This window comes from Garra rufa, chromosome 6, assembly GCF_049309525.1.
Source record: "Garra rufa chromosome 6, GarRuf1.0, whole genome shotgun sequence".
Classification (NCBI taxonomy): Eukaryota; Metazoa; Chordata; class Actinopteri; order Cypriniformes; family Cyprinidae; genus Garra; species Garra rufa.
The window spans coordinates 36,349,569-36,368,472 of NC_133366.1; the positions used below are offsets into that span (position 1 = coordinate 36,349,569).

Here is an 18,904-nt window from a genome sequence, read left to right on the forward strand (position 1 = left end):
TCACAAAGCAAACATCTCTTTAATTTTTTTTCAACAGCTTTAAGCACCACATAGAAAGGAAAGAATAAAAGCCCAAATAAATAAAGAGGTCAAGATATTAAGTAAAAGGTGACATGTGCTTTGCTGGACATCAGTAGCAACCTTTTTTTTATTTGGCATTTATACCATTTGAAGCTCAATGCGAATAGTGTCAGTGACTAGGAATGGTGCATGACACAAGACAAATCATTTACAAAACAAGCATGCAAGTGAAATTAGTCTCAGCAGTGTTGGGGAGGAAATTACAAGATTACGATGCTACAGAATACCATTTGAGGCTAGAAAAACCTCTGAAATATAACAGGAAAAACTTCTAATTTAGAAAAACATTCTTGTCCCTGACATATGAGACCACAGTATTTCTGTCACTTTTAAAAATCATGATCTCACTGATGTACAATCTTCAAACTCATTTAAAACAGCCCCTCTTGATATTTAAGGGCTCTCCATTGCTTGATTAGTAGGATTTACTGCGTGTTTCTGAGTTCCTGGTAAAGGTTCGAGGGCTAATATGGGCGATATAATCCGTCTGGAATCGAGAATTTGGTGTGCGTCGCCTTTTCCTTTCACCTTGCGTGGTGAAGAACGCATCCTGGAAACGCATGCTGGACGCCGTGGACTGCAAAGCACACAATTCAAAATATGTAAATGAAAATAAAATATTTTGAGTACAAGATATGGACCTTATGTAGCTCCGCTCCTTTTCAGCACTGCGCTAGTTGTCTTCTGTCTTCTGTTTATCTTTGGAACACAAATGAAGGTTATTTTTAATATTTTTTCATCATTGTTGTCTATCCATTGAAAGTCCAAACAATCAATCCAAGCAATTTAAAGCTTCAAAAGTAGTAAAAGGAATCCATATGGATCAAGTGATTTAATCCAGAGAATATAAAAAAAAAAATCAAGAGAAATGCAAAAATATCTTCTTTTGTGTTCCATAGACAAAGAGTCTATTTGTTTGAAATGAGTAAATGATAATAGAGTTTTCATTTTGGGTGAACTAGAAAGTTTAGAAAGTGAGAACTCACCAAACGACCTTTGACTTTTTTGGGCAGGTCTTCATTCAGCGTATAAATGTCTTCTCTCTTCGCCAGTACTTGGGATCCATCTTCAAATTCCACCTACAAACAAGAACACAGAAAACCTATTATTAGGGTATCAGTAGAACAGCGGTACCCAAGATAATATGACTATGAGTGTGCATACCTGATACATATATGAAGTGTTAGAGCCAAGGTACTTGGCTCCATAAAAAAGTCCATCGGGCCACTTCACCTGAACAGCCTCCCCCACTTCAGGAGGCCCAAGCTGGGCACAATCTCTGCTCTGCAGGGTGAAAAGAGAACAGATTTCAATTAGGATGCCAAACTAAAAATACTATGCATGAGAAAATGTGACCCTGGACCACAAAACCAGTCTTTAGTAGCATGGGTATATTTGTAGCAATAACCAAAAATACATTCAATGGGTCAAAATGATCAATTGTATGCCAAAAATCATTAGGATATTAAGTAAAGATGTTCCATGAAGATATTTTGTAAACTTCCTACCGTGAATATATCAAAACTTAATTTTTGATTAGTAATATGCATTGCTAAGAATTTCATTTGGACAACTTTAAAGGCGATTTTCTCAATATTTAGATTTTTTTGCACTCTCACATTCCAGATTTCAAATAGTTGTATCTTGGCCAAATATTGCCCTATCCTAACAAACCATACATCAATGAAAAGATAAAAAAAAGACCATTGTGACTGGTTTTGTGGCCCAGGGCCACAAATATGTAAGCCTGAACTTTCTGTAAAAAATAAGAGGCTGTCAACTTTGTAAGCATATACAGTATTTAGTATGATGCTTAGTATCAGGCTTCATTTAGCTGAAAACGTGGCACAAGATAATCACTAAAAGTGATAGAAGCACTTACCACAATGTCTTCAGGGAATGTATCATTGCTGAATGAGCCATCATCAAACATGACCTCATAAAATGTTTGGGCCATCACCTGGGTGACACGTGAGCTGTAGTAACGAAGATTTTTGTGTTTGGAGATCACCGTCTGGCCCACTTCTAATTCACTTTTGCTAACTTTCACTTTCTGGGGAAAGAAGAAACAAAAAAAACTTTAGGATAATGGGTAAAGTATGTTATGCTAAAGATTAAATGCAATTCATATAGACAATGACATGTGAATGTGGCTCTTTCAAAGGTTTTAGATGTTTTGAAAGTTGTGCTTGTAATACTCTTTCAAAAGTTTGGGGTCAGTAAGATTTTTTTTTAACTGATAATTTTATTCAGCAAGGATGCAATAATTTAAAAGTGACTGCAAAGACTTTCTATTCATCAAAGATCTCATGATTTCCACAAAAATACTAAGCAGCAAAACTGTTTTTAACATTGATAATAATAACATTGAAATGTTTCAACATTGATAATAATGACACTGAAATGTTTCTTGAACACCAAATCAGCATATTAAAAGGAATTCTGAAGCATTTTGACACCAAAGACTGGAGTGATGAAAATTCAGCTTTGTCATTACAGGAATAAAATATATTTAAATAAAATGTATTTTAAATGTCAATAATCTTTCAAAGCATTAATGTTTTTATTGTATTTTTGATAAATAAATGCCATCAAAAAAAGCTTTCAAAAGGTTGTATACAGTCAAACCAAACATTTTTCAGACAATGTTCTTTTTACTAGTGGGTGCAGGACACTATAGTTCATTTATGTAAGTGAGGATAGCAAAATAAAGTAAACTGTGTCATATTACACCCAAAAAAATGTTCATTAAATGGACTACCAGTAAACTGTATAAAAATTTGTGAACAAAAATTATTTAGACACTTTGACCTGACCAAGTTTTGCTTAAATGTTTTTTCTTTAATTGCTAATGTGAGATTTTTAACACCACAGACTGAACAAAATTAAGTAATTGGTCAACAAAGTTTTGATAGTTGTGTAAATATTGTCATACTAACAGCTGTCCGAATATTTGGTTGATTGTACTCCAGTACTCCGACATCATCAAGACAATTTTGTTCTGACAGTTCTTGTCATATTTTATTACCATTTTCTAAACTAGCGAATAAATTGTGATAATGTGGGAAATGTTGAAGGTGTCTAAATAAATTTTAGTTTGACTGTAATTAGTTTGGCATCAATTTTTATCTTTTTAAAATGATGTGGCTAACTATAAATGTAAGTCAGTTTGTCATGTGACAAGACCAAAGTCAGGAGCCTGTAGAATCCCATGACTGTAGTATATGTCAAGGTCAGTAAGTGCCTTTATGAGACTTAATGAGTATTTAAATCTATTCAGTGTGTATGGTATGGTGCTCTTGATTTTAGTCTGCTAGTTAAACACAACTTCTTAAAATATACTCACAGCACTGGAGCTCCGTGATTGATGCCTGTGACAGGTGATGAAAACCACATATGGCCAATCATCTGGCTCCATGGGCACTCCAGCCGCATGTGCACAAGTGACATGGAACGAGGTTGGACAACGACCACATGAGCACTGAATACATGCTCCAGACAGCCTCTTTATCCTATTACGGCAATATATACACTTCTACAGAGAAAGAGAGAAATGATACATAGATGAGTACATAGATGATAACATGGAAACAGCAGTTTATTTTAGTTTTAGTACTTCACTGTTGCGTCAAATGACATTAAATTGCTTAGCTTTGATGGCTGTAATGGAGAAGTTCACTTCCAGAACAAAAATGTACAAATAATTTACTCACCCCCTTGTCAAAGATGTTCATGTCTTTCCTTCTTCAGTAGTAAAAAAAATATATATTTAAAAAAAAAAAACATTTCAGGATTTCTCTCCATATAGTGGACTTCTATAGTGCCCACGAGTTTGAACTTCCAAAATGCAGTTTCAATGCAGCTTCAAAGGGCTCTAAACAATCCCAGCCGAGGAAGAAGGGTCTTATCTAACAAAACGATCGGTTATTTTTAATTTTAAACTTTTTAAATTTTAAATGCTTGTCTTGTCTACCTCAGTGTGAACACTGAGTATTCCGATTCAAGACAGGCAGGTCAGAAAACTCCCATCTCATTTTCTTCTTCAACTTCAAAATCGTCCTACATGGTTGTTTTACCTTTTTTGTAAAGGGCGTTTGATCTTCTTTGCATGTTCGCTTTGTAAACACTGGGCCGGTACTTCTGCAGTGACGTAGGGCAATTTTGAAGTTGGATGAGAAAATGAGATGGGAGTTTTTCGACATACCCTAACTGTGTTAAACCGGAATACACAGAGTTCACGCAGAGAAAAGATAAGATGAGCATTTTATCAATTTCTTTTTAGAATATAACCAATCGTTTTGCTAAAAAAGTCCCTTCTTCCTCGGCTGGGATTGTTTAGAGCTCTATGAAGCTGCATTGAAACTTTATTTTAGAAGTTCAAACTCACAGGCACCATAAAAGTCCACTATATTCTTTACCACTGAAGAAAGACATGAACATCTTGGATGACAAGAGGCATGAGTAAATTATTTGAAAAAAAAAAAAAAAAATCTGGAAGTGAACTACTGTAAGACTTTTGAACTTGTGCAATTTCTACCATCTATGAATGTGTGTGTGTGTGTGTGTGTTTATTACTCACCAGTTTATATCTCTGTATAGGTATGGCACTGATGTCAATAGGAGCTCTTTTAACCACATCAATGAACTTCACCTCAGGAAGACCCACAGCACACATCACATGGACCCATCTATAGCATGCATAATTATGAGACACTTACATTCACTAACATCTACGAACACCAGCCTGACTGAATTCTTATTTGCCTATAATTTGAAATACTGGACAGTTTGTGTAAAAAATGCTCAGTCTTTTGCTCTGTGTTGCATTTAATACAATGCTACATTAGTATTAATGAATAAGAAAGATTACCTGTCATCTGAGGTTCTTTTTAATGCACCTCCCCTCAGGTTACACAAACAGCATCCCTGTTATTGTACACAAAAATAAACAGTCATGGCAAGCAAAAATGTAAGTAGTCCGTAAATGATGCTAATACAGAAAACTGAATGACGGAATTATTACGTACAGCTGCCAGGTCTCCGCCCAAACATCGGTCACATGTCCACACTGGGCCGACATCATGAGCAGCAACACCATAACAACCTGTGGACCAATCAAAGCAAACTGTTACATTATTGTAAAATTGCTCAAAGAGAAATGCAACAATGTCAAATATTTTATTAACAGGGCTCGTCATATATATATATATATATTTTTTTTTTTTAATGTGTTAAGTTTGTTGTTGAGTGATCTCAGGGACGTACTGGCATGAACTTGAACACAGCAACTATTACAGGACACAAGAGGACTGGATCCATCCTCCTCCAGTAGTGTGTTCAAGGGACATGGGCCCTCCTGGTATGCAAAGCATATTTCAGGAATCAGAGGCCGTGATCTCAAGCCCACCTCCTGTGAACATGACCCCTGAGACTCTGTGGCAGCACTCATCAAGACATCATGCCTTCTCTCCTCTAAATTATCAGGCTGTGAGAGCGAAAACAAGAGTTTGAAATATTTGTGTTACACAAAGCACCAATACGCAAATCAGTACACAGCAATTAATACATAGTACCTGTCTACATAATTTACCTGATAGTACGGCATGAAAAGGGTGCAGACAGCACAGTGTGGAGCAATTTTAGCTGCAGCTGTGTTGTACTCTCGTTCATATTGAAAATGAACTTTTCTGTGCTGCCACAGATGCACTAAAGGCTTTGCCCATTCCTCAGTTTCTGGCTCCTCTTCTTTAGTCCCACACTCCTCTAAAGTCTCTGAGACACACATACAAATAAATAGTCATTCTAAGGCTATCAAGTTATTCTAAATTAAGTATAATTTCATTGTATAACTTCACACAGCTTCTTAAAAGCATGTGCACATGGCGTGAGACACTGAAAAACAGCGGGACACAAAAGGCAAAGATATTTCGTCACCTGCTGATTTTGTACATCTGCCCAGTGACAAAGCAATGGTCAGTCTATAATTTTAATGGTAGGTTAATTTGAACAGTGAGAGACAGAATAACAACAAAAATGCATTTAAAAAAGCATTTTAATGAGTGAAATATGTATTTGACCCCTTCGCAAAGCATGACTTAGTACTTGGTGGCAAAACCCTTGTCGGCAATCACAGCGGTCCGACGTTTCTTGTAGTTGGCCACCAGATTTGCACACATCTCAGGAGGGATACTGTCCCACTCCTCTTTGCAGAGCCTCTCCAAGTCATTAAGGTTTCAAGGCTAACAAGGCTCCAGGTTTTAAAACCCATTTTTAATGCCCTGGCTGAGGGAAGGAGGTTCTCACCCAAGATTTGATGGTATATGGCCCAGTTCATTGTCCCCTTGATGCGGTGCAGTTGTGCTGTCCCCTCAGCAGAAAAAACACCCCAAAAGCATAATGTTTCCACCTCCATGTTTGACGGTGGGGATGGTGTTGTTGGGGTCATAGGCAGCATTCCTCCTCCTCCAAACACGGCGAGTTGAGTTGATGCCAAAGAGCTTGATTTTGGTCAACACTTTCACCCAGTTCTCCTCTGAATCACTCAGATGTTCATTGGCACATTCAACTTCAGACGGATGTACAGATGTACATGTGCTTTCTTTCGTGGGCGCTGCAGGATATCAAGTCATTCATGGCATAGTGTGTTACCAATTGTTTTCTTGGTGACTATGGTCCCTAATGACCGTGAGGTCATTAACAAGATCCTCCTGTGTAGTTCTGGGCTGATTCCTCACCATTCTCATGATCACTGAAACTCCATGAGGTGAGATCTTGCATGGAGCCCCAGACCGATGGAAATTGACAGTAATTTTGTGTTTCTACCGAAATAACCGTACCAACTGTTGTCACCTTCTCAGCAAGATGCTTGGTGATGGTCTTGCAGCCCATTCCAGCCTTGTGTAGGGCTTCAATCTTCTCCCTGACATGCTTGGACAGCTATTTGGTCTTGGCCATGGTGGAGAGTTTGGAATCTGATTGATTGCTTCTGTGGACAGGTGTCATATATACAGGTAACAAGCTGAGATTAGGAGCACTCCTTTAAAGAAATTGCTCTCAATGTCAGCTTGTTACCTGTATAAAAGACAGCTGGGAGCCAGAAATCTTGCTGATTGATAGAGGATCAAATACTAATTTCACTCATTAAAATGCAAATCAACGTATAACTTTTTTGTTGTTATTCTGTCTCTCACTGTTAAAATAAACCTACCATTAAAATTATAGACTGATAATTTCTTTGTCAATGGGCATACGTACAAAATCAGCGGAGGATCAAATATTTTTTTCCCTCGCTGTACATAAATGAATAACTAAAAAGTACTATAAACAGAATGCAACAATGTAATATTAGTCCTATGACAACATGTAGAGATAAAGATTCAGGAGTCAGGAGAGAGTTGTAAATGTAATAAAGCATTATAATGTGTTATTAAAAAGAGTACTAATATAACAATTGTTCAAACTCATATAATTCCTATTCCTAATTTAAGTGTTTATTGCTCACAATAAAATTAAAGCAGTTAAACATTCACCATCATCGCTGGCAGCCTGCTGTTTCACAGCACTTGGCACTGCTCTTGCTGTGGGCTTTCTGAGGGGGTGACGCCAACTCTTGGTTGTCTTCTTAACAGTTTGCATTTGATACTGTGAGAGCAAAACAGAAGAGACAAAAAGGAGGTCAGTGAGAGAGAGACACTTTCCAAAAATATAAAATACTGTTGCTACCTTTATTGTGCATGTGTGTGTATGTAGTATGTGCACTTTTATCAATGCTTTGACACTGTTAAGCTTTGTTTACAAGGTGTTAAGGTGTGAACAGCAACTAAGTGAGTGTGTGTTCTGGATTCACAACAGATGTAAATTAATATAAACGTTTGTGGTCAGATTTTAATACTTTTAATTAATACTTTTATTTAACAAGAATGCATCAAATTGATCAAGTCACAGTAAAGACTCACATTATTACAAAAAAAAATCTATCTCATAAATTTCTTTTGAACATTGAACTTTTCTATTTTATATATTTATAAATATATATGTATATATATATATATATATGAGAAAAAAAAAAGAAAAAAAAATATATAAACAATAATATACCTAAAATCTCTAAATATCTTTTAAAAAATGTAAAAGCCCACCAGTGTCTGTGCTTCTAAATTTTATGCAAAATTTGGTTTAGGATTAGTCTAGCTTAGTTTATCTAAAAAAGAAAGTGACATGGCAAAACAAAATTCGATCAGAACACATTTGTTATTAAACATGCAAGTAAAATTTTTGACCAGATTGTACTGCAAGCAGGTTCATCCTGTATATAATGCTTAAAATTGAAACCAAGCAATCAGCAAAAGTCCTGTCACAGCACAGTCAATGTTTGTTAGGTCAGAAGCTCAGAACTATATAGTTGAGAGGACGTATTGCTTGGTATAGCACCAGAACTCACTGAACAGACTTCCCCTGGCTCCAGACCCGTTTCCACATACTCAGGATCACTCATGGTGTTCTCTTCACTGGATTCACTGCTGCTGTCAGCACCTTTATCTCCTGATTCACACGAATCAGAGTCGCTCACAGACCCATCATGCTCTGATTTTGCAACTTCGTAATACTCCTGACCTTTAAACTCTTCCTCTAGAGGTTCCTGAGAGTCTGCCTGCTCACTAAGCACACAAGCTTCAGCTGGTTCCAACTCCACATTCTCCTGCTTCAAATCTGGAGGTGCATTTGGAGCCATGTCTGCACTAGAGCACTGCATGGGAATGGGCTCCAGGTTGGTCCAGGTCTGAGTGCATGGTGAAGAGTTTGGAGAATCAGGGAACTTTTCTGGTTGGCACCCTGATTCGGACCACATGGTGTAGGACAGCGAGTCATGGGCATAATCTGTAAGACTGCTCACACCTGTGGTAAGACCCACCACCAGCTCAGGCTGCAAGCTCTCAATGAGCACTGCCGGATTCTGGGAGCTGAGGTTTTTCCAAATGGTGAAGGGTTTGGACTCCACGAAAGGGCCCTGAGAGGATGTGAGATGTGCGTTTGACTGCTCTTCAAGACATAGAGAAGTTTGTTTGTCCATTTCAGAGTCACGGGTGTCCATTAAATCCACATCTGCTACGGTAGAACACTGTAAAATACTGTGAGTATTAATTTTATACTGTGAAATGGACTCATTTTGAGTGTTTTGGTCTGTGGATAGGCATGTGTGTTCATGTCTTTCCTGTTTGGACTCTGGTGGCCCCCATTGTGGAACCAAGGAAGGAGATCCTGGTTTTGCCATAAAGGTATCTGAGATTGAGTTTTGTGATTGGCTTACACCTTCTTTTGGTGCAACAAAGGGCCAACCGGGACAAGATCTTTCAGAACAAGTCCCTAGATCATCTGTTATAACAGGAGGCAGGTGTGATTTTTCTAGATGCAGAAGAGGTGCATTACTGTTTGGACTGTGAGGTCTTATGGTGTCAGGTCGGACAGCGAGAGTCAGCGAGGGCATTTCGGGTGCGAGAGATTGAGGATTGGTTCTCTCTTCAATGAGCTCAGGCATTAGAAGAGGCATTTCACAAAACGGAGTAGTCTGGATTTCTGAGTTTGTTCTGTTTTCTGAGGTTTCTGAGCCCTGAAGAGCAGAGTCTAGACGGATCGAGCTTTGCTCCTTGTAAAGTGCTGATGTGCCGCAATCAATGCTGCTCTCAGTCAAGATATCGGCGACTGTTTCTTCTGTTTCAATTTTAGCTTGTTGGGAATCAGTTTCTGTAAATAAAACCGCAGCACCAGTGGAATTAAGTCTTGGTGAATGGGTCACAGGAATAGAAGGAGCACTTGTTTCTGAGACAGATTCACAGTTTAATGTTTGATTAGGACTCTCAGCAGTTCTTTCGGAGCCCAGAGTCACATTCGCAGTGACGCTGCTTTCTGAGGTTGGATCAGGTCCAGGCTGTGCAGTGGAGTTTGTGTTTGTAGATACTCGACCTTCATCGAAAATGAAAGATGTCTGGGAGCTTGAGTGACCCGGATCAGCATCACTCTCCCTGGATGTGGGGGTAAGTGGAGGGGTCGAGAGTTGCTCAGAGGAAGCATCTGTAACTTGTCTGGTGGAATGAGCCAGCAAGTCATTTTCCACTCTTGTTACTTTAACAACACACATCTGCCGACATGGACCAGCGAGCCCTAAAATTAGACAAAACAAGTGTCATGAAACAGAGACATAAACAGACTTGCAGTTGTAGCATACACTACCATTTCAAAGTTTAGGAATTTCCAAAGCATTCTATCCAAAGCATTTTTGAATCAAAAATACAGTAAAAACAGTTTGTCTCACAAATTATCTTACTGAGAAAAAAGTCAAGTCAATTGCAAAAAAAAAGGCAAGAGTTACATAGTCAGAATTGCGAGATATAAACTCAAAATCTGACTTTTTTTTTCCAGAATTACGTGATATAATATCACAATTGCAAGAAATAAAATCAGAATTACAATACTTTTTTTTGCAAATGTGAGAACTGTATGTCATTGATATGTTCTCAGAATTGCGAGTTTATATCTTACAATTCTGACTTAAATTGCATATGCATGTTCTGAGGAAAAAAGTGAGTTTTGTAAGTTTATATCTCAGAATTGCGAGTTTATTTTTCAGAATTGCAAGTTTATGTCTTGCCAATTCTGACTTTATAACTTGCAATTGCTAGTTTATATCTCGCAATTCTGAGAAAAATGTCAAAATTGTGAATATGTATCACGCAATTCTGAAAAATTAGAGATATGAACTCATAATTGCAAGTTATAAAGTCAAATTTTGAGGGGATTAAAAAGACTTGTGTGTTTCTTGCAATTTTGACTTTATATCTATCAATTTGCAGTTCTGAGAAATAAACTCACAATTCTGACTTTTTTTCTCAGAATTGCGAGTTTATATTTCGATATAAACCCGCAATTCTGAGAAAAAAAGTCAGAATTGTGTGTTTATTTCAATTTGCGAGTTTATATCTCACAATTCTAAGAAAAAAGTCAGAACTGCAAGTTTGTATCAAGCTATTTGGAGGGAAAAAAAAGTCAGAATTGTTTTTTATTCAGTGGCGGAAACAGGCTTCCATAGTTTTCATATTTAATATACTTTTAAATGTTATTCATCCCAGTGATGGCAAAGCTGAATTTTCGGCAGCCTTCAATCATTCTAATATGCTAAAAAATTTCTTATTATGTTGAAAAAAATAGTGCTGCTACTTAATGTTTTTGATGAATCTATGGTACATTTTCTAGGATTCTTTACTGAATATAAAAATATTAAATACTAAAAAATGGAACACAAATTTTCCTTTAAATTTGACAAAAATGCTATGGTGTGATGAACTAAGACTTATTCAAAACAAAAAGCAGTCTTAAACTGATACACAAACAGTATCCTTAATGTGAGTGTGTTATCACATCAGATTATATTTGAGAATTAATGCTAAATAAAATAAATATGAAAATCTATTTACACATTTTTGAATCAAATACCAACTGCAAATGGCTCAGCATCAGCATGTATTTAGGGAATGTATTTTGAGCTTACAAAAATAACACCAGTACCAGACTTTTAATTTACCTGAGTACTGTGATTCTGGATCCTCCGTATCCTTGTCTTTTGATGTTATAGCTGCCCCTCTACTCCTCCGACTAACTCCCTTCTCTGGTGCAGTGTCCACAGTCTTCAGTCGTTTGGAGCATGCGCGTGGTAAATGGAGACTGTTGATACAAAAAGATGAATCATTCACTGTCCAAAATTGTTAACTGAGCCTGCCAGTTAACAGCACTTTTGTTCCAAACAGTATCTCTGCATGTAAGATGTTCTCCATATAGTGGATTTCAATGGGGATCAGCTGGTTAAAGGTCCAAACTGCAGTCCGACATCTTTGTTTTACCTTTTTTGTAAAGGGTGTTTGACTTTCTTTGCACGTTCGCTTTGTAAACACTGGGTCGCTACTTCCGGACCTTTCCAACATGACTACGTATTGTGTGAAGTTGTGGACACAGAGCTAGTGCAAGTAGAAGCTGCACTGAAATTGCAGACCTTTGGACCTTCACCCTGCTGATCCCCAATGAAGACTACTATATAGAGAAAATCCTGGAATGTTTTCCTTAAAAACCTTCATTTCTTTTCGACCGAAGAAAGACAAACATGAACATCTTGGATGACATAGGGGTGAGTAAATAATCAGGAAATTTTTATTCTGGAGTGAACTAATCCTTTAACTATACTAAAGCAGAGGGAGGAGTTGAAGGGTCTTAAGCAGATTTATAACCCAAGCTGCTCAGCAAATGTCTCTTCAATCTGTTGTTCTGCCATGACAGCAGTTGATCTGAAAGAGAAAGCTGACTATAGAAGGCAACCATGCTAATACCTTGTGGTGGAGGGTGCTTTCCTGCGACGTCTCTGAAGCCAGCTCTGCAGCTCTGGTGTGGTGCTGGGGGTGGCCAAGGTGTGATCCAATGGACATGAGTCTTTGCCTTGCGTCCAAGCCTGATAGCGATCCGGCTGGAATCGTCTGACAAATGGATCCATGGAGATCTTCACCATGTCCTTACTGCACGTACACTGCAAGAGGAACAGTTTTCCACATAAAAAGAGTGTCAAATGTTTAGCAGCTGCAGATGAAGGTACCATGAAGAAGGTGCCAGATATACATCAGCAACAGCTGTTATTAAGTGCTTCTTAGTACCTGCGTAGCAACCTTTCCATAATCGATCCACCGGATACTAGCAAAATTAGTGGATTCAGCACAGTTGAAGCCGTGGTTGAAGCCAGCGTGGTAGCCATAGGGAAATGTGATCATAAACTCCCCCGCTTCCTGTGTTATCTGTAATAATATATCAGTTTATTGTAAATACATACGAGGAGTATTGAGACACCGCAACATTATTCTTAAAACCAAAATAGTTTCGAAAATTGATTCTAAAAGATTGTGGATTGCCTTATCAAATGGTATGCTGTATTTCTTTAGTACAGAGGGGGATATCAGTGTCATCTTGTGTCTCAGGAACGCCTCGCAGCTTTTAAAGCTGTTAGGGAAGAAACCTAAAGACAAAGACACAATTATCACACCTAGTACAACATGAAGGAAAAAAAAATATGTAGATTAGCTAGATATACTAGGGGTGATCATACACCCTTTTTTCCCCGGACATGTCCTAGCCAGGATATCTAAACCGCATAAAATGACTGGGTTTTGACTTTGTTGTCCTATTGATGTGCTCTCTATGTTCTCATACATTATATGCGCTTGCATTTGCATTGCTTTGACTGTTTTCTGTTATAGCATGATTGGTTAAACATGTACAATGTCTGCACACTTTTGGTCAAACTACGTTTGAATCGTTACCTATTAAAAACAATAAGAAAGCAAAGCCAAAAACATTTTAGGCAGTTGAGGCAGTTAACCAGGACACATCGTGGAAAAAAGGACGCATGGTCAACCCAGACGACTATTTTATAGTTTCACTTTACCGACAGCAAGTCGCTCCAATCTCTTCCCATGTTCTGGAGGGATGGCATACCTGTGAAATTGGTATTTATTTATTTTATTTTTTAAAAATTGAAGAATTCCAGGTACTCAGAGGTAGATGAAGAAAGATGTCCAAATAGATATATGCATACTTATGAAACACAGAAAACCACAGTGAGTCCTACCAGGATTTAGGCTCCCCAAAGTGCAGGTAGTTGATGCTATAGAGATCCATATCCTCCGTGTGCCAGGAGAAGCTGGTTTTCCACATTCCAAAGTACAGATAAGGTGTGTTTACACCCTGAATAGACACACCACAATCCTCCTCAATCACATCCAAGATGGAGTTCAAGTGCCCGATGTTCCACTCTTCAATGTCCTGAGAAAAGAGGGGTAAACATTATCTCAACTATCACCTGTTTACCAGTTTACAGCACAAAAAAGAAAGCACCATAGTACTACCAAGACGTTTTGGATATGCTGCTAAAAATACTTTGTATGGGTCAAAATTATAGATTTTTATTTTATGGCAAGAATCATTAGGATATTAAGTAAAGATCACGTTCCATGAAGATACTTGTGAATTTCCTACCGTAAATATCAAAACTTAATTTTTGATTAGTAACACGCATTGCTAAGAACTTCATTTGGACAACTTTAAAGGTGGTATTTTAATGTTTTTGCAACCTCAGATTCCAGATTTTCAAATAGTTGTATCTCGACCAAATATTGTCCATCCTAACAAACCATACATCAATGGAAAGCTTATTTAATCAATGGACACTTATGACTGGTTTTGTGGTCCAGGCAGGGTCACAAATGATTAATGAATATTTTTAATGTTTTTATATTTTTAGGTTCATTTTCAGAAAAAAAATATTTAAAAATATCAAGTAAATATCCTGGTAATTCATTATCGTAATCATTAATTATATGTGACCCTGGACCACAAAACCAGTCATAAGGTTAAATTTTACAAAACTGAGATGTACAAATCATATGAAAGTTCAGTAATTAAGCTTTCTATTGATATATGGTTTGTTAGGATAGGACAATATTTGGCCGAGATACGTCTATTTGAAAATCTGGAATCTGAGGGTGCAAAAAAATCAAAATACTGAGAAAATCACCTTTAAAGTTGTCCAAATTAAGTTCTTAACAATGCATATTACTAATCAAAAATTACATTTTGATATATTTACAGTAGGTATTTTACAAAAAATCTTCATGGAACATGATTTTTACATAATTTCCTAATGATTTTTGGCATAAAAGAAAAATCAATAATTTTGACCCATACAATGTATTTTTGGCTATTGCTACAAGTATAACCCCAGCGACTTAAGACTGGTTTTGTGGTCCAGGGTCACATATATGTATATCAAAGCAGTGGAATTGCTGAGTACTCATTACTCAAGACTTACTTTCGATCATAGCAAAAAAAAAAAAAAAAACTGAATAAATTAAATGAATAGCAAATAATATATGCTATTATCCACACTTATTTACTGAAATTTAAAGGATAGTTCACCCAAAAATTCTGTCATTAAATACTAATTAATAGCTACTTAATTACTTAATAATTAACAGTTACTTAAGAACAAGAATACATTTTGTGCACAAAGAAAACAAAAACATTATTCAACAATTTCTTCTCTTATGTGTCAGTCTTCCCCATGCATTCAGAAGAGTACCACGACACAAGCATCTCGCAAGTATTCTCGTAGCTTCATAACATTACAGTTGAACTACTGATGACACATGGACCATTTTATCGATGTCCTTATTACTTTTCTGGACCTTAAAGGTGTCAGTTGCATTGCTGTCTACGCAGGGTCAGAAAGCTCTCAGTTTTAATCAAAAATAACTTAATTTGTGTTCAAAGTTGTGAACAAAAATGGGTTTGGAACAACATGAGGGCGAGTAAATAATGACAGAATTTTCATTTTTGGATGAACTGTCCCTTCAACTTTAAAGATTTATAAAAACTAATAGAGAACAAGAGCTGTGCTCCGCCTGCATCCTCACCTCATCATAGAGTGTGCCGCTCACATCAGCACCATAGATGGGGGAGACAAATGTCAGATTCTTCCAGTACTTCCTCTCCAGGTCTTCATAGTTCAGGTAGCGAGGTGTGCAGTACCTGAGTAGGTAAATCACACATCTCCAGATGGCCTTAACGAATCCATCATTTAAAAGAATCTTATTACGGAGTGCAATAGAAGACTAGCATATAACATATGCACACAATAACTATGCAGAGGAACCAAACTAGAGGTGTTTGTAAACTGCATGGCATTGTATGAAATTGTATTTTCAAAAAATATTTTTGTTTAAAATATATAATTGTTTAGTTTTTTTAGTAAGCACATCTGCTGTCCATTATGCACTTCTTCGCTTTTTGGGAAATATGACATAATTACCCAGACTGAAGGTTATGGCTGAATACTGTAAAAAGAAACGGAAAAAATGTGCATGCAGGCCACAGAATATTATTGCATGCACATATTGTGTTTGAACGTAGTTAGAGGAAAATAACAGTACGCAACCTTGAACCAGATTTTTAACCGCACTTTTGTGTTTTTCACTTACATGTCACTGTTAGCCAGCCTGCGGAATTCTTGCACAGTGAGCGGTTTCTTCTGGATGTTGTACTGCGTGAAGAGTCCTGATTGGCCAGCCACCATCTGCTGAATAGGTGCTTGGATGACGAAATCATCAATATCATCGTAATTGCGACGTGGCTTCCAGCCCTTGGGTGGAATTACCTGTGGAAATAATTAAGATCTGCTATAAGAATTAAGATTTTTAAGTCTCTTCTGCTCACTAAGCCGGTGTTTATTTTATCTAAAATACAGCAAACGCAGTACGATTATGATTTTTTTAATTATTATTATTATTATTTAAAATAACCGCTTTCTGTTTGAATATATTTTAAATTGTAATTTATTCCTGTGACCAAAGCTAATTTTTCAGCATAATTTTAACAGTCTTCAGTGTCACATGATCCTTTAAAAATCATTCTAATATGCTGATTTGCTGTTCAAAAAACACTTATTATTACATTTTTTTCAGGATTGTTTGATGAATAGAAAGATCCAAAGATCAGCATTTATCTAAAAATAAAAAAAGCTTTTGTAACATTATACACTACACCATTCAAAAGCTTGGAGTCAGTATATATATATATATATATATATATATATAAATTCATTTAACTATATATATATAATTAAAAGAAAGAAATGAGAGAAATTAATACTTTTATTTAGCAAGGATGCTTTAAATTCATCAAAAGTGATGATAAAGTCATCTATAATGTTACAAATGATTTCCATTTCAGATAAATGCTGTTCTTCTGACTGTTCTATTCATCAAAAAAAAAAAAAAAAAATTCTACTCAGCTGTTTTCAACATAACAATAATAAATGCTGTTTAGAGCAGCAAATCAGAATATTAGAATGATTCTGAAGGATCATGTGTCTGGGGTAATGATGATAAAAATTCAGCTTTGAAATTAGTAATAAATCACATTTTAAAATACATTCAAATAGAAACCAGTTATTTTAAATAGTAAAAATAATGTATTTTTTTTTACTGTTTTTGCTGTACTTTGGATCAAATAAATGCAGGCTTGGTGAGCAGATACTGGTATATATATCAAAATTGTAAAGTTGGAGCATTACACATTATTATTTGTATTACTATTATTACATTATCACATACATTATACTTATTACTATTTTACTATTATTTCATAAATACATGATTGAAAACAAAAACAAACATACAATGTTTATATATATTGTGCTTTTATATTATACATTATTACTATGTACAATATACACTTTTTCTATTAATCACATTCATAAACATACAAACATACCAACCTTTGCGAGTCCAGCGCGATGAGCTCCCTGAGACTCCATATAAACCAGGTATTGGTTGAAGTCCTTAAACTCCTCCATGGTAGGTCTAAAGGTCATAATCTTACAGGCAGGGTTAGCCGGGGAACTTGCCCCAACACCTGCCATCCTGACCTCTCCCTGCTGCCTCCCAGAGGCTCTACCTGCAGAGCACACTGTCTGCAATTATACTTCCCCTTCACAGTCACGATTACACAACAAAACATGCTGTGATTAACACAGTTAGGGTTACAAAAGTCCAACAGCTTCTTTTTGCATGCATCTAGTGACTGTCTAACCATTGTAAATTCATATAACGATCTGGGTCCTGATACATACTTATATGTACTGTACAGACAAATCACCCGAGTAGGATTTCATCACTGCGATCATTGACAATCAAACCTACAGGTATAATGAAACAGTGTGTTTATTTACATCATCCTCAATACAAAAGAAATTTGTCATAGATCCATACTTGTAAATTAAACCAGCCCTATGTATCGTAATTTGTTATTAATGCACGATGCAGCCTGAGAGTATCATTTGCAAACGTCTAGTTGCATGAGTTTTAAATGCAGGCCCACTCCCATAATCTCCTGATAAAACAAAGATATAAAAGCCAGGCTAGATATGAGTGAAATACCTACATATAAACATATCGCATGAGTGCAAACTCCATGCGGTATGATTTTTATCCTTCAAATGATACTGTTTACTGTACTCAGACAGGTTTATTTACAGTTAGCTCATTAGCTGCTAGAGTGACCATATTAAATGTCCACTTCTAGCCTCGTTGTCAAAGTTCTTCTCTAAGCCCTTAATAGCAAGATGAAGCTGTTCCTGTGCGCATAACACATCTGTTCTCTGTCAGGTGCATTGATTAGAAATACCTCAGTGTAGTGTGTTCGTGGGCACGCAGTCCAGTCCCTTTAAACACCCCAGCTGTTCTACTTCATGACAGCTCTCTCCTCTCACACGATTTCATTTCTGCTTCTCTTCATCTCGCTCTGGGTTGTAAAAAAGCACAGCGCCATCTGGTGGGCTGTATGTTATACAAATGCAAGAATATAATGCAATGCGATACACCTTTATTAATATCAGAGGGCGAGTACAGTTTTGGGCATAAAAAATGGAAGCAGATGTAGCACAGGTAACCACCTTTTTCTTCACGTAAGAGTGGGGGCGGTCATTTGTACATTTTGTAGGTTGGCTAGTGTCATCCGTAATCAAGTTTATTTGCTGCTTGATATTGCAAATTGGTATGTCTTACCATATATTATTTTAATGTATTATCTTAATTATGAACACTCTGGTTTGTAGTTACTCTCGTTAGTGGCTAATGAACCAGAATTCATACCCATAAGCTTACTTCCACGTTGAAGAAAAATGTGGATAGTCAAGATTGCTTGCGAAATATTGAGAGAAAAAAAATATGATATGATA

At 36.7% G+C, this 18,904-nt stretch overlaps 1 protein-coding gene across 4 annotated transcripts; it reads right to left on the minus strand.

The window, feature by feature from the left end:
- kdm4c (lysine (K)-specific demethylase 4C) lies at positions 1-18,457 on the minus strand. Of its 4 annotated transcripts, none has more exons than XM_073842022.1 (23): positions 18,352-18,435; positions 17,798-17,863; positions 17,444-17,622; positions 16,146-16,321; positions 15,582-15,696; positions 13,739-13,932; positions 13,556-13,605; positions 13,023-13,126; positions 12,771-12,908; positions 12,453-12,646; positions 11,657-11,796; positions 8,522-10,239; positions 7,611-7,722; positions 5,672-5,853; positions 5,347-5,566; positions 5,109-5,185; positions 4,952-5,007; positions 4,661-4,769; positions 3,428-3,616; positions 1,964-2,134; positions 1,246-1,365; positions 1,068-1,160; positions 1-658 (listed from the first exon to the last, which is right to left on the minus strand). In XM_073842022.1, exons 3-23 carry the CDS (start codon positions 17,585-17,587, stop codon positions 497-499), a joined length of 4,464 nt encoding a protein of 1,487 aa, XP_073698123.1. In that variant the 5' UTR covers positions 17,588-17,622; positions 17,798-17,863; positions 18,352-18,435; the 3' UTR covers positions 1-496. The 4 variants fall into 4 exon arrangements, with proteins under 4 accessions (XP_073698123.1, XP_073698125.1, XP_073698124.1 ...); XM_073842025.1 differs by having other exon boundaries at positions 517-780; XM_073842024.1 differs by lacking the exon at positions 17,798-17,863 and having other exon boundaries at positions 17,444-17,634; positions 18,352-18,457.
- Between the last annotated feature and the right edge of the window lie 447 nt (positions 18,458-18,904).